Below are 16,607 nucleotides of genomic sequence, written 5' to 3' on the forward strand. Positions count from 1 at the left end.
AAACCAACAGCTGACGAAGCTTCCGGGGTCATGTGCTCAGGCAATGCTAGTTTTGACATAGTACAATCTTTGAGGATAAACTGAAAATACGTAAGAAAAATATCCAGAGAAATATACCTTCTAAATATGGTACATATAATAGAATATAGTCCAAAGAAATTATTCAAAACAAAACATTTCTGCCAAGATACTCAGAGATAGAAAAGAATCTAATTATCGGGAAGTGATTGGGCAGCATAATGAAATATATCCCATAAAAGGGGAAGTGCATGGACTAGGAAGATAGGCCTAGGTAACAAAGACTAAACAAGCCAGGTGGTGGTGGAGCACACCTTTAATCCCAGCACTTGGGAGGCAGAGGCTGGAGGATCGCTGAGTTTGAGGCCAACCTGGTCGACAGAGTGAGTTCTAGGACAGCAACGGCTACACAGAGAAACCCTGTCTCAAAATGGGGGTGGGGAATAGAGAGCTTATGTGTGAGGACAGCATTTGTGTCTGGACAATGACCAGTTCTAATGTCCATGGAGAGACAGGCAGGGCTACAGTCATTTGTGTCTGGACAGTGACCAGTTCTAATGTCCGTGGAGAGATAGGCAGGGCTACAGTCATTTGTGTCTGGACAGTGACCAGTTCTAATGTCCGTGGAGCTTGCACCATATGGTAGAAGGACTACCACACAAGCTCAGGCCTTGTCCCGAGATCAGTCACACGAAATCAGGCATCCCGCTAACTTCCCTAACTTCATTCAGCTGGGGTTATGATATGCCAACTGAGAGCAGGAGACCAGACAAAATAACTTAGCAGTTCCCAAGTAGTTCTAGGGTCGACATAGCAACATCTGCAGGCCAGAGGAGACGGGCTTCTCTGCGCACTCACCGGTCAGGAGTGAGGCCTGCGGCAGGCAGCACAGGCACTGGGAGGAACCTGGCTGGCAGACGGGGCGTCTTATGTAATGTTCCAGTCTTGACACTGAGTTTCAACAGGTTTGACCGAAATATGGCTGGCTGGAGCAGGAAGCAGTCAGTTGGCACAAAGCAGATTAGAAGATGACTGATCACTGATACACCAACAACAGCCATTTGGGCAAGACACAGGGAAAAGAATCAGAATTGCTCTACGTCTCCATCCATCTACATCCATACAATCTCACCACAAAAAGCTGAAATTTAATTTTTTTTTTTTTTTGGTTTTTCGAGACAGGGTTTCTCTGTGGTTTTGGAGCCTGTCCTGGAACTAGCTCTTGTAGACCAGGCTGGTCTCGAACTCACAGAGATCCGCCTGCCTCTGCCTCCCAAGTGCTGGGATTAAAGGCGTGCACCACCACCGCCCGGCCCCTGAAATTTAATTTATACAGATACGTCTTTTGCAAGAAATGTTCAGCTATAGTGAGACATCAGTTACAACAGTTCTACGCTTTCGGACTATATAATCTTTAAGCTATGGGTGATGCAGTAACTCAGTAAAAGGTCAGATAAATTATGTGTATGAAAGCAGGTGTGGTGATATACACCAATAATTACACCAATAATCCCAGCACCCTGAAGGAAGCAGGAGGATAAAGGGCCCAAGGTTGGTGTGGGATTTCCCTCTGTATGCTGTGATTACCATTAATGAGTAAAGAAACTGTTTTGGACCTATAGCAGGGTAGAACTTAGCTAGGCAGGGAAAACTAAACTGAATGCTGGGAAAAAGAAAGGCGGAGTCAGAGAGAAGCCACATAGCCCTGCTGGAGGCAGAGGAAACTTTACCAGGTAAGCCACAGCCACGTGGCGATATACAGATTACTAGAAATGGGTTAAATTCAGGTGTCAGAGTTAGCCAGGAAGAAGCTAGAGCTAATTTAATTAATAGAGTGATTTAATTAATACAGTTTCTGTGTGATTATTTCAGGTCTAAGCTAGCCGGGTGGCCAGGAACCAAGAAGCGGCCCTCTCCTTAAAACACAAGGTCAGCCTGGGCTCCATAAGACCCTGCCTCAAAACAAAACAACGAAACCCTCCATGGTGGTCCACATAATCTATGACTCCAGTTCCTGGGCAACTGGACCTGGTGCTTTCTTTTGACCTCCAAGGGCATGCCCATGGCACACAGGCTGACATGCAGGCAAACTCTCCGCACAAAACAGTAAAGCAAGACCAGCACCACCCACAAGAAGGCGTGTATGAACTGTTGGTATGGGTGAGGTCAGGCTTCAGACTTCAGTGTGGTGCCCTCCGTCCTCTCAAAGGGCTCACACTACTGCAGCACACATATGCTATTACATGTCACTGTTATGTGAAGCTAAAACATGGTCATTCTTTCTAGGATTTGGCTTAGTTTAAGACTGGGTCTCAGGTAGGTGGGTGGTGGCACGCGCCTTTAATCCCAGCACTCTGTGGGTTTGAGGCCTGGTTTCCAGAGTGAGTTCTAGGGCAACCAGGGGCTACACACAGAGAACCCTGCCTCAAAAAAAAGACTGGGTCTCACTATATAGTCGAGGCTCCAGGCAGGCCTCAGACTCACTTTGTAGCCCAGGCTGGCCTAAAACTCCTGAGTGCTGGAACTGCTGGACAGAAGTATCACAGTGTCACTTGTCAGTAACTGTCAGGTTCTGAGCTGTTCTTTAACAGTCTTACTCCTGAAGGGCCAGGGGGTTCGCAGTCTTCCAAACACCCGGCGTGTAGCTTTCTAATAGTTGGATTAAAATATTGCACTAAACAGCCAGGGAGAGTAGTGTGAGCCTTGAATCCTAACTCTGGGGAGATCTCTGTGAGTTTGAGGCCAGAGCCAGCTAGGGCTACACAAAGAGACCCTCTCTCAAACACACATATATACACCAAAACAAGACATTGTACGAAACGTGGGTGAGTATGTGTGTGTGTATGTAGGGGAGTGAGTGGTTCTTTTGAGTGTGTGTCTGAATCTCTCTCTCTGTGTTTGTGTGTGTGTGGGGGGGGAGTGAGTAGCTCTTTTGAGTGTGTGTCTGAATCTGTGTATGTGTGTGTGTGTTTAGGGGAAGTAGGGAGTGACTGGTTCTAGAGACTGAGCCCAGGGGCCTCGCAAATACTAGGCAAACACACACACACCGAGCTATAGTCTCAGCCCTGGACAAAACTTTTTAAAGTAATTGATAATGTTTCTTATACAGATAATCACACTTATTCTGAAACAGCCATAAGGGACAAAGGACCACTTAATTTGGGAAAAAGAAAGGCACACACATACAATACCCAGGCCTAAAAAAGCACAGGTAACTCTGAGAACCCTTTTCCAATGAGGTTAGCCACGAGGTTTAACCCTGAGGAAGCAGGAGTTCTCTTCCCCATCCTCTTCCGGTCCCTCCCTTCTTATGCAGAGCCAGGGGAATCAGGGCATCTGCTGTGCTGTAGCTGGGCTTGCCTCAGCCTCCCAGAGTGCTAACGGGAGTCAGCTAAGGGTTGTTCTTTATGCAGTGCCCCCCATGCTCCCCCCGCCCCCCTCCCGTGCCACTTTGACTATTTCTTTAAATAGACTTGTCCTGACCCATCCTCACTAGACATTTCCGAGAGCAAAGTCTCTCTGTAGAGCCTTACACACAGTCAGCATTTTTGCTTGCGCGGTCCCAGTCATTTCCTACCTTGGGCCAGTTCTGACGTGTACTGGCCCTTTCCAGTGAATCCGCATTGTGTACGCTGCATGACGTCAGCACCCACCCCGCAGGGGGCAGGGAGACTGACAATGGGCCTTTGAGTCATAACAAAGCCCCTTCCTCTCTAGTTAGGATTTCTTACATTTTCCCTTCCATTTAAAATTCTTCTTCCCATTTAAATAAGAAACTTTTTTTTAAAAAAATTAAGACCATAAAGGGGAAAGAGGGAGTTGGCAGGCCCAGAGAACTAAAACAGTCGAGAGAGGAGTTTAAGAAACGCCATAAAACAGCTTTGTGGTTACGCCTCTTGCCAGTTGGTTCCAGTATTGAAGCAGAGCTAAAGTGCACACCCAGGAAAGGGTTCTAGCTAAAACATAAAAGAAACAAACAAACAAAAAAAAACCTTAAAAATTCTTCCTAGCATTCAAAGATGGTCTCCAGGCAAGCCCGCTCCTGGGCAGGGGGGCGGCAGCTGCAGGGAGTTACTGAAGAAACTGACAGCACCACCCCAGCCTTAGCCAGGACTAGAGGGGATGAGCTATCTATTTCCTTATCTCAGAAGGAATGCCTTACACTATTACTTCACCAATACAGGGAAGTGGGCCAAATATTTGGCTTACAAAAAGACAGCTTTCCCACGTAGCTGAAATCTAGAGTATATGATGGCTTTGCTACCCGTCAGATATGTTTACTTCATTATGAGGGCTGCTGTTAAAAACCTATCCCGTATACAGCGCCAGCTACGTAGGAAAGTATGAGAAAACTGGAAAAACTGACCAGCTCGGCAGCCCCTGGAGTGTGCTGCGAGGCACCAGCATATGCAACTCATTTTCTAGTTAAGTAATTCCCTCTGGGGACTGGTGTGCAATCCACACGAAGGATCGAATTTCATCCAGATGCAGGAAAATGTAACCCCGTGCATTTGCAAGTCAAAACCCCTGAAAGCCACACTAGCTGGGCTCTCAGCACTGATTTTTCCTGGGAGAGGAGTCTGGCTGATAAAAAACATTTGTTGGGAGGCACAGATGAGGAAGTTGAGAAGAGAAGGGATTCAGCCAGCGCTGAGACAAGTAAGCCTCAGTCTTTACGCGAGGCACGCTGGCCTCAACTCTCGTGCGGCAGCTGTGTCCAAGGAGAGAGCCTTTCAGGCAGCAATTTCACCCCCAAGGCTACAAATGACAAAAGGCACAGGAAGACAAATTAAAAGGGTGAGTGTGCAAGAGCACACAATGCTATCAGCATCCACTCCCTTCATTTTTTGGTACCAACCTGCATCCCAGAATGAGCTAGATTTACATGAAACTAGACTGCAGACTCGCAAACCCAGCACCCGTGTAAATAGTTCATTTGAGGCTTTTATTAACGCAACTCGAATCAAAAATCATACTGATCCCACATTCTGCTCCAGCTGACCAGACAGACAGCCTCAGTTAGAGAACGGTTTACTCCAAGTTTTCCTAAGCCCGCCTGGCTCTTACCTTGTTTTGAGTGTGCTCGCCTTTCTCAAACATCATCTTTAGTCTGTTTAGTGGAACATTGTATTTCTCTATTTTGCCTGAAGCTTCTGTGTTTTCATTCATTTCAGATTTCTCTACTTCATGCCTGGAATCTCCCAGAAAATTTTCCATTTTTTGACTTTCTGTGGCCTGGACTTTAAGATCCAGGCTGTCCTGGGAGCGGGGATACCGAGACTGAATAACGGCTTCCGGACGAGATCCAAATCTAGGTTTGGGCTGGGTTTGCTCTTCCCGGTCTTCTCTGGGTCCAGAAGCAGAGCCCTCTGTCACTTCGGCAGGAGAGGGGTCCACGCTGCGCCCACCCTCACTGCTGCTGTCTGGCAGTGTGTCTATGTGGGACTCCGCTCCGGCCACCGGGTTCTCCCACTTCTTCTTTAACGCAGACAGGGTCCCTCTTCTAAACTGCTGGGGGAGATTTTCAGTGTTCTAGAAGAACAAGAAGTAAGTACCAGTTATAACTTGCCTGATGCAACAGCCAAACATGCGTCTTCGTAAAATGAAAGTTAAAACTCCAAGCTGCGCCTGGTCCGCTGCCGGTTCAGACAGCTGTGACCAGCTACCGCCCTGCCACAGGAGCGAGCATCCACCCAGGGCCCGAAGGGGGAAGAGGGAAAAGTCAGGAGCTGAAGCAGGAAGTGATAAAACAGGATAGCCTTATAAGGACAAAGTGAGCAGCAAGGACAGCCTAGATCTCCTGGAGTTGCATTGGACAGACTTTTTTTTCTCCTAAGACTCACCCGGAAAGCAAGAAGAAAAAGCAAATGGCTAGGTACCTTCATCATTGTAACTACACTTGAATAAAAGTTCTCTTCACTCAGGTATGCTACAAAAGTGCAGGAGGAAGCATGCTAGCAAGTCCTTTCTTACCAACCAACCAACAAAACCAAAAAAAAAAAAAAAAAAAACAGACAAACAAAAAAACAAATAAAACAAAAAAACAAAAAAAAATGACAAGGCAAAGATGTGGTACCTATGTAATTCCAATTAAAATTCTGGAGAGCAACATGGAGGACTGGACCTATCTAAGAAATCTAGAGAGTCACAGTTTTTGTGTGTGTGGTGTTAGTATATAGCTGACAAGATTCACATGCATGTAAACACTTTCCAGGCTAGAGGGTCAAACAGGGACCTTGGGCATGACCACTGAGCTGCGTTCCCAGCTCTCAGATTTTATTTCTGCATAATAATCTTTCTCCTCTCTACTATTTATCTACAGCTAATTTGTAGCCATCTTGGAAGATTCACTATTTTCCAGATCCTTCGGTGGAGGAACACATGGGCCTCGAAAGAAAAAGAGAACCGCCCCCCCACTCGTACTCAAAGAACACGCTCATTTACACACACACACCTAAGAGTGTTCACTGTCACGTGGGTCAAAAATGATAGAATCCATTGAAAAACAATTTGTGCGTTGCCAGCGATGCTGTGGAGTAATAGTGGAAACATGTTTGTTGAAGTAAAATTAAGCAGCGTATGCTTTGAGAGTCCTAACGAACCAAACGCCACCCACCAACCTCCAGGACCTTCTTACTCTCCGTTCCTGCTGCCTGCGACACCTCAGGATTTCAACTAGGATAGAGGGGACAATGCCTAAGACTTCAGGGAATTAGTGGGATTAGCAGCTATATTGGGAATTGGGTCTAGCACTCTTTGGAACACACGGAGAGTCGCTTCACCGAGGAGCGCAAGGCTCGGACACACAGAGTTGCAGAAGAACTGCTGGACCCTCAGATTTACACCCTGGCTAGAGGCTGCCAGCATGAGTCAGTGGCAGAGGAAACACAAAAGACTTCCATTAAGAGAAAACCCCAGCTCCTGCCAGGTATGATGGCACAGTTATAATGGCAGGGGATAACTGCTTGAGCCCAGGAGTTTAAGGGACTTTAAGCCTTGCCTGCACAACACAGACCCTGTGTCAAAAAGTAAAAACAAGTGGAAAATGTCCCCCAAGCAGGGCTTCACCACCGGCAGCATTCCCAGGCTTACCACCTCCTGCACAGACAAAGCATGGAGGTCCCTGCCTTCGCCTGCCCCACCAGGCCCACACAGGATAGAGCTGCATCTGCTTTGGAGACTGGACCCCACCGTTTTTAGATATAGACCATGGATCACTGCATTTTTTTACTGACATAGAAAGATGATTTTTCAACTTAAAAAAAGGCAAATTATAAGTCATGAAGATCCCATTTTACAATATGACTGAATATCATAACTATGAGCATAGAAAAGTAGTCTAGAAGTCATCAAGATGTTTACAGTTTCTTCTTCATTCAAATTTTGTTTTCATTTTACATACCAACCCCAGTTCCCCCTCCCTTCCCTTCTCCTGTTCCCCCACTTCCTTTCCCATCCCACCTCCCATCCACTCCTCAGAGAGGATAAGGCCTCCCTTGGGAGTCAACCAAGTATGGCACACCAAGTTGAGGCAGGACCAAGCCCCTAAACAATGACATCTTGAATCTGCAGGCAAATAAATGGAGCTAGGATAAAACCATCCCGAGTGATGTAACCCAGATCCAGAAAGACAAACATGGTATGTACTCACTCATAAGTGGATATTAGACAGAAAGCAAAGGAGAACCAGGCTACAATCCACAGCCCCAGAGAAGCTAGGTTAAAAAGGAGGCCCCTAAGAGGGATGCACACGGAGGGCCCCAGGAAGTGGAAATAGTTAAGATTTCCTGGGTAAACTGGGAGGGGGGTAGAAGAGAGGGGATGGGGGATGGGAACATGAGGGATAGAGATGGCTGAGCTGGGGAAGGATGGAGGGGGAGAGTAATGAAAGAGATATTTTGATAGAGGGAGCCATTATGGGTTAGGGAGAAACCTCGTGCTAGGGAAATTCCCAGGAGTTCACTAGGATGACCCAGCTGAGATTCCTAGCAATAGTGGAGAGGGTACCTGAACTGACCTTCCCCTGTAATCAGATTAGTGACTACCCTAATTGTCATCATAGAACCTTCATCCAGTAACTGATAGAAGAAGATGCAGTGATCAACAGCCAAGCACTGGGCTGAGCTCCTGGAGTTCAGTTGAAGAGAGGAAGGAGGGATCACATGAGCAAGCGGGGTCAAGATCATGATAGGGAAAACCACAGAGACAGCTGACCCCGGCTAGTGGGAGCTCAGGGACTCCTGACTGACAGCTGGGGAGCCTGCGTGGGACCAGACTAGGCCCTGTGAATGTGGGTGACATTTATGTGACTTGGTCACATACATAACTGGGGTGCCCTGGCAATGGGACCAGGACTCACCCCAGATGCATCAGCTGGCCTTTTGTAGCCCATTCCCTATGGTGGAATACCCTGCACGGTTATTGACTTACGTGCATGCATGTTTGTGTGTGCACACATGTGTCTGTTCTTGTGTGAGTCAAAAGCGTCATTCCTCAGTGTCCCGGGAATCCCTCTCCTGTCTCCACCTCCCCAGAGTTGAGATCACGTGATTGCTACCATACCATACCCAGTTGTTTTTTAAAACACGGGTTCTGGGGTCAAATTCAGATCCCCCAATCTGCAAGGCAAGCACTCTGCTATCTCCCAGAGAAGGATTTATGGCATTAGTACTCTTCTTTTATAACAAACACACATTTATAATTTAACAAATGTGAGAACAAAACTAATCTCTATGTCACCTTCACATCACAACAACTTTCACAGAGAATTGATGCTTCCATTAGCTCTGTGAAAACCCTCATTTCTCTTTACGATAAACAGGCAGAAAGGCATTTGGGAAGCAGAATAATAGCAGTGTCCAAACAGGGCTGGAGGGACAACATCTCCGTGGGAGCATCTTCAGGGAGAGGCAGCATGATGTTTTACTTCAAAGTGCTTCTTACCTGGTGGTGGTGCATGCCTTTAATCCTAGCACTCAGAGGCAGAGGCAGGTGAATCTCTGTGAGTTCGAGGCCAGCCTAGTCTACAGAGCAAGTTCCAGGACAGCCAGGGCTGTTACAGAGAAACCCTATCTAGAAAAACCAATAAATAAATAGAAATAAGACAAACAAACCAACAAACCCAGAGTGCCTCTTTATCTTCTCTTTCATAACTTGTGTCCATTACCTGCACTCAGGTACCCCCATACTTACTACTAATATAAAGCTAATTGTTCTTCTAGTTCCAACTCTATCATGATTTTTTTTGGTGATAAGTACATAAAAATATATTTGATAGAGTGTAAAATCCAAAGTGAAGTTCCACAGCTTCAGAATAGTTATTCAATCTATATAGAATTTTATTGAAATGTACAGACTTTGGGTCTCGTTAATATCAGTGTGTGTGTGTGTTTTTTTTTTTTTTTAATTTTTCGAGACAGGGTTTCTCCATAGCTTTGGTGCCTGTCCTGGAACTAGCTCTTGTAGTCCAGGCTGACCTCGAACTCACAGAGATCCACCTGCCTCTGCCTCCCGAGTGCTAGGATTAAAGGCGTGCACCACCACCGCCCGGCATGTGTGTTATTTTTTATTGGCAAGTTTTTTCAAAAGTAAACTTTATTAAACAAAAAAAGTGCTCCTGCTAGACAAGGAAGTAAAGGACTGGCAATCCCAGAACTCTGAAGACCGAGGCAGGGAGATTACAGTAAGTTTTTAGCCAGCATGTGAGACTGTATCTCAAACAAACTCCAAAACAAAACAAAAGAAAAGTCAAGCATATTGATGCACACTTGTGAACCCAGTGCCAGAGAGGCAGAGACAGGTCTCTGGGGCTTGCTGGACAGCTAGGCTGGCTTAACTGGTGAACACCAGGCCAGGGAGAGAGACCCTACCTCAAAAAACTAGGTAGGGGGGGGTTGGAGAGATGGCTCAGAGGTTAAGAGAACTGGCTTCACTTCCAAAGGTCTTGAGTTCAATTCCCAGCAACCACATGGTGGCTCACAACCATCTGTAATGAAATATGCTGCCCTCTTCTGGCCTGCAGGGACATATGCAGGCAGACCACTGTATACTTAATAAATAAATAAATCTTAAAAAAAATATATTTAAAAAAAAAAAAAAACTAGGTAGGGGATGCCTCCACAGCAGCACCTAAGGTGGCTCTCATCGCCGACGCAGGTACACGTGTGTGCTCACATATAAACAAACATACATGTGTACACGCAAACTTACACCACCACCCCAAATCGCATAAAAGAAATTGGGCTCTTAAAGGTGCAACTTCAAGAGTGTTGAGGCAGTCTCAGAGACAAAAGGGGATGCACAAGGCACTATGGTGTGACATCATTAAATATCCCACACCCTTAAATCTTCCCGGGAGTGTGGCCCAGGCCATGGCAATATTCCAGCCACATCCTTAGGGCTGGAGGCTAAGATGAGGAAGAGAAGGGAGTTACACAACAGAAGTGATCTCTAAAACAAAAAAGGAAAGACCTGAGAGGTGAGAGTTTATCCTCGGATAATTGTTCATGGAGATCACATCACCCACATTTTCTCTTTCTCTGTATTTTTGTTTCATTTTGTTTACTGAGACAGGGTTTCTCTATGTAGCCTTAGTTGTTCTGGAACTCACTCTTTAGACCAAGCTGGCCTTGAACTCACAAAGATCCACTTGCCTCTGCCTTCCGAATGATGGGGTTAAAGCTGCCCACCACACCTGGCTTTTTCTTAGCGTTCTTTACAATGGGCATGTGTTATCTGCATTATCTACCTGCATTCAGCCATGAGACTTTGGACAAGTTTTCCAGTTGCTATATATTATTATAAAGGGTTACTGTAGAGAATACACGAGCCCTTGTTAGTGTCTGTTAATAGCATTTGACATCAGTAGCCTTTGGTAAGAGGCGACAATATTATTAAATAAGTACTGCCACGCCTGGTGACACAGGCCTGTAATCCTGGCATCTCGGGAGGCCGAAACAAGATGGTTACAAGTTAAAGGCCTCCTTGGGCTACAGAGTGACTTCAAGACTAGCCTAGGTAACTTGGCAAGACCCTGTCTCAAACTAAAAAGGGATAAAAGGACTGGGGATATAGCTAAGTGGAACAGTGTGCTTTCCCAGCATGTGTGAGGCCCTGGTCAATCCCAGGACACACACGGAAACACACAGTAATCATAAACAAAAATTCTTGTGGCTCTCCGTGCTTGTGATCAATCACGTGTCCTGGAATCCCGAGCCTGGACGATGGTAGTGGTCTTTCTGCTCACTTTCTGGGCAGGGAAGTGGCCCAGATGAGGGGGAAGTGCTAGCTGCTGCCATTCCTATCAAGCTTTTAGCTCTTCCTAAGGCACCAGAGGGTCACAAAGGGTCCTGTGTTCAAGAGCCATAATGGTTGCTACACTTCCACAGCCTCCTTTCTCCACTCAGCGCCCTGCACCGGATCCACCAGATCCAGTCCACTCAGGGCCCTTCACCAGATCCTCTCAGCGCCCTGCACCGGATCCACTCAGCGCCCTGCACCAGATCCATACAGTGCCCTCTACTAGATCCTCTCAGTGCCCTGCACCGGATCCACCAGATCCAGTCCACTCAGGGCCCTTCACCAGATCCTCTCAGCGCCCTGCACTGGATCCACTCAGCGCCCTGCACCGGATCCACCAGATCCAGTCCACTCAGGCCCTTCACCAGATCCACTCAGCAAGCTGCAGACGATAATAGCTGCTGCTCAAGTCCAGATCACACAAACGCATGACATAGGGTCCCTCCTGCGTGACCATCTGACTGTGATGAGCAGACGCAGACCCTTTGGTGATTAACTCTCCTTTCTTTCTTGATGATTTTATTTTATTTTTTAAAGATTTATTTATTTATTATGTATACAGTATTCTCAGTACTCTGTCTGCAGGCCAGAAGAGGGCACCAGATCTCATTGCAGATGGTTGTGAGCCACCATGTGGTTGCTGGGAATTGAACTCAGGACCTTTGGAAGAGCAGGCGGTGCTTTTAACCACTGAGCCATCTCTCCAGCCCAGGGAGATCATTTTAAAAGACAGAAGGTTGAGTGTAGTGGCTCACACCTGTAACACCAGCACTTGGCGGAGGCTGAGGCTGAGGCAGGAAGATTGAGAGAGTTTGAGAACATCTTCAAATACATAGGGAGCCTGAGCCAGCCTTGGCTACATGAAACATGGTTTCAAAAACAAACAGCAAACACAAAAGCAGGATGAAGCTGGACATGGTGGTTAAGGTGTGTAATCCCAGGATTTGGGAGGTCAAGGAGGAGAGCTATGAGTCTGTGAATCCGGGGATCTATATAGGGAAGATCATATCTAAATACTATTACTAATAATAATAATATAAGCGAATGATACAAGATGAGGAACCAGGCGCAGTGGGTGCATGCCAGTGAGTCCATGCCAGTGAGTCCAGCAACCGGAAGGTTGAAGCAAAAGCAACACTGAGAGGTCGGGCTATGTAGCAAGCAAGACCCTGTCTGAAAACAATATAAAACAAAGCCAGCCAGGACTATACAGTAAATCTCCATGCGGAATGACAAAGGGAGAACACGGCAGACATGGAGGGACGTGGAGGAGTCCAGACTGAACAAGACCGGCAAACTGAACCTGGCCACGTGGAAGAAGGGGAGAAGGGAGAGCCAGGAACCAAGAGTGGAGGCCAAGAGACAGGTGGAGCCAAAATGGCTGGGTTACACAGGAATCAGGGAAGCTAGGGGAAGGAAGACCCAGTGCAGACCCTGGCTGGAGAGGTAGGGTGTGGAAGGCACTGGCAACGCAGAGAGACTGACAGGCAGTGTCTGCTTTGATGTCTATAGGTACCTCAGTGCCATCTGTCCCAGGTTGGAAACCTAACCCATGTCAAAGGGGAAAAAAAGGTGGGAAGATGTTTGGGTACAGCAGTGAAACTGCACACACAGGCCTTGGGGAGTGGGGGTCGCTAGGCTGATAGGTTTCAGAAAAGCAGGAGCTAGAATCTGGGTACATGGCTGGATGCCCACACAGCACGAATCTCAGCAAGGTTGAGGACGACCTGAGAATGTCAGTGCGGTGGGGTTACTACTTTGCGCTCCCATGGTTTGGGCAGAGAAATAGCACATTTTTGGTAATGCAGGCTATCATGCAGCCAATCCCACCATGGTTACCAGGGAAACACACTGGCTCCTTTTCATGGTAAAGGGTGGGTACTCGCTAACCAAGGTCAGTTACTTCCCGTTTCCCTCTGCCCTGAGAAGGGAAAAGCAGCTCTGTCGTTAGTGGAAAACAGGAAAAATATGAATAAGGCTCAGCCTACTTTACAGCACTCCACAGCTTTGAGAAACTGCTTTTAATTTATGTGCATTAGTGTTTTGTCTGTGTGTATGTCTGTGTGAAGATGTCTAACCCCTGCAGCTGCAGTCACAGGCAGTGTTAAGCTGCTGTGTAGGTGCTGGGAATCGAACCAGGTACTCTGGAAGAGCAGCCATAATGGTTCTTAACTGCTGAGCTATCTGACCAGTCCCTGGCTTTGCGAAATGTTTCCAGAGCTCTGTAGGACATTCAGTTAGAGGTTTGATAAAGGGTGTGTGCATGTGATACTAGTTATTATTTTCAGTTATGTATGTGTGTGGCTGTGTAGAGGTATGTGCATGTGAGTGCTGGTGCCCTCAAACCAGAGGCCTTGGATCTGAAGTTAGAGGTTCATTGTGACCTGCCCAGTGTGGTGCTGGGATACAACCTGGTCCTCTACAGGAGCAATACATGCTCTTGACTGCTCATCCATCTTTCCAGCCAGATGCTTTGAGACAATGTCTCACTATATAGACTGTCTCCAACCCGTGCTCCTCCTGCCACAGCCTCCTAAGTATTGGGACTATAGGTATACACTACCACAGTCACTTAGATAAAGGTATAATTTACTCTAATTCAAAAACAATTTCAGTTGGGCGATGGTGGCACATGCCTTTAATCCCAGCACTTGGAAGGCAGGGACAGGTGGATCTTTGTGAGTTCACGGTCAGCCTGGTCTATAAAACAGATGCCAGGACAGCCAGGACTGTTACAGAGAAACCCTGTCTCAAAAAACCACACACACACACACACACACACACACACAATTCAAAATAATACAGGAAAGGTCGCTTTTATTTATTGCTATTTTGAGTGCTATCTCTTGCATTGCATAGTGAAGGGCCCTCAAAGAACAGGTGCAGTGACAATTTCCATTTCCTCACATTTCAGTCATCTTTCTTTCTTTCTTTTTCTTTCTTTCTTTCTTTTTTTTAAAGATAGATCTTTAGACACAGCCTAAACCTCTTCCTGCTCCTGCCTGACTGCTGAGATTACAGGCATGTGACATGTATATGCCACATACATAGAATCTTAACTACATAGAATATTACATCGTATAGCTGTACCATGCTTCCCTGCTCCCCACCGATGGACATCTATACTTTTCGAATGTATTTGCTGATTACAGCACAGTGCACACCTCATTGCTTCCCTGACCGTCAGGGAGGCTAACCATCGGCTCACATGTTAGTACATCTCCTTCTTTAAAGACCCTTCCCATTCACTGACCTCAACTGCCAAACAAGCTAAGGTGGACCCCTTGCCTTTGCCATCCTTTTCTGTTTGTTGAGACAGGGTCTCCAGCAGCCCAGCATGAGTGGCCTTGAACTTGCTAGATGCCCAGTCCTCCTGATTCTGCCTCCCAAGTGTTGGGATTTCATGCCTGTATCAGAACACTTTCCTTCTCTCCCTCCTCCCCAACCCCCTTACATACATTATGTGTCTTTGTGTGAGTCAGTGTGTATGTACATGTGTATGAGTACCCACAGAGGCCAGAAGAGTGCAACCGGACCCCCCTTAGCTGAAATTACAGGGGGTTGTGAACTGCCATGTGGGTGCTGGAAGGTGGGTCCTCCGCAAGAGCAGCTGGTGCTCTTAGCCACTGAGCCATCTCTCTAGACCCCTCTCTCTTTAGCTGGTTTCAAACTCACGGCACTCCTCTCGCCTCCGCCTAGGCACAAGCCTCCACAGGGCCTAGCTCTGTTTTGAGCCTAGTCCTTGCTCTCCCCACTTCTGAACAGCATCAAGTCTGCGGCTATACTAGTCTGAATGTGTCCAGTCTCTTCTAAGGGATGCAAGGTGACCACTGGCTTTCCTGTTGCCAACACGATGATCCGTTCTCAACTCATCTATGTCTGACTCTGTCTCTCTTCCCAGAGCCGCCCTCTTTAAGCCCAGGCGACGCGTCCCCTGGTCAGCACTGGGGATGCTGACACAGGAAGACAAAAAAAAAATCACTTTCTTCTCTTGACTTCTGCTGTCACTCTGCTTCCGCTGCTCTTTCATCCCGCCCCTCTCTGCCTCCTCGGCCAGCTCCTCCTCAGTTCTTCAGTCTTTAAACAGGATGGCTCTATTTTGGGGGTACAGCTTAGAGGTGGAGTTCTTGCCTAGCATGCACAAGGCCCGAGTTCAACTTCAAGGTCCATAAAGCAAAAAACAAAACAAAACGAGAGAGAGAGAGAGAGAGAGAGAGAGAGAGAGAGAGAGAGAGAGAGAGAGGTGTGAGACCCCACAGTCCCACAGTGCTCCTGAGCTCAGTCATCTGTAGTAATGAGGTGAGCAGGCCTGCTTTTCATTTGTCCGGCTCCCACACAGCTAGCTTAACCCCAGAAATAACAACACACAAATTGTATTCTTTTAAACACTGCCTGGGCCGGGCAGTGGTGGCTATGCCTTTAATCCCAGCACTCGGGAGGCAGAGGCAGGCGGATCTCTGTGAGTTTGAGGCCAGCCTGGTCTACAAAGGGAGTTCCAGGTCAGGTGCCAAAGTTACAGAGAAACCCTGTCTCGAAAAACAAAACAAACAAACAAACAAACACTGCCTGGCCCATTAGTTTCAGCCTCTTATTGGCCAATTCTCACATCTTGCTTAACCCATTTCTAATAATCTGTGTAGCGCCACGAAGTAGTGGCTTACCGGGAAAGATTCAGCATGTCTGACCTGGTGGCTGGCTCCATGGCGTCTGACCAGAGAGGAGAGGCATGGCGATTGCCTCACTTCCCTCTTCCTCCCAGCATTCTGTTCTGTCTACTCCACCCACCTAAGGGCTAGCCTATCAAATGGCCAAGGCAGTTTCTTTATTAACCAATGAAATCAACACAAAACAAAAGACCCTCCCATATCAGTCATCAACTTCCTATCTCTCTACACTCACCCTCTAGGTTATCCCCTGTGGCTCATCCAAGTGCCAGAGACTTTGACCCAAGCCATTTTATCTCCAGCCTAGATTTATTGCAACATCACACTGGAGAGGCAAGTTCCTACTTGCCATTTTCACTTCTATGTCCCCCTCCTTTTTTCTTTTGGATAGCATCTTGCTATGTAGACCTAGCTACTCTGACACTTGCTAAGTACCCAGGCTGGCCTTGAACCCTTGGCAATCCTCCTACATCAGCCGGCCAACAGCTATGATTACAGGCTTGCATCACCTCTCACCCATTCCATTATGTGTGGGGTTTGCCTGTGTGTGTATCTGTATACCATGTGCATACAGCACCCACAGAGGCCAGAGCACTGGATTCCCTGGAACTGGAGTTACAGACAGTT

At 47.1% G+C, this 16,607-nt stretch overlaps 1 protein-coding gene across 2 annotated transcripts in view; it reads right to left on the bottom strand.

Annotated features, from left to right (window-relative positions):
* Lima1 (LIM domain and actin binding 1) overlaps positions 1-16,607 on the bottom strand; it is a 112,392-nt gene that overhangs the window by 41,411 nt on the left and 54,374 nt on the right. For both annotated transcript variants that reach the window (XM_057792255.1, XM_057792257.1), the window contains one exon: positions 5,086-5,550. In XM_057792255.1, the coding sequence (XP_057648238.1) occupies positions 5,086-5,550 (465 nt within the window). The remainder of the gene's footprint in view (positions 1-5,085; positions 5,551-16,607) is intronic.

The sequence above is a fragment of the Chionomys nivalis genome, chromosome 17, assembly GCF_950005125.1.
Source record: "Chionomys nivalis chromosome 17, mChiNiv1.1, whole genome shotgun sequence".
Taxonomy (NCBI): domain Eukaryota; kingdom Metazoa; phylum Chordata; class Mammalia; order Rodentia; family Cricetidae; genus Chionomys; species Chionomys nivalis.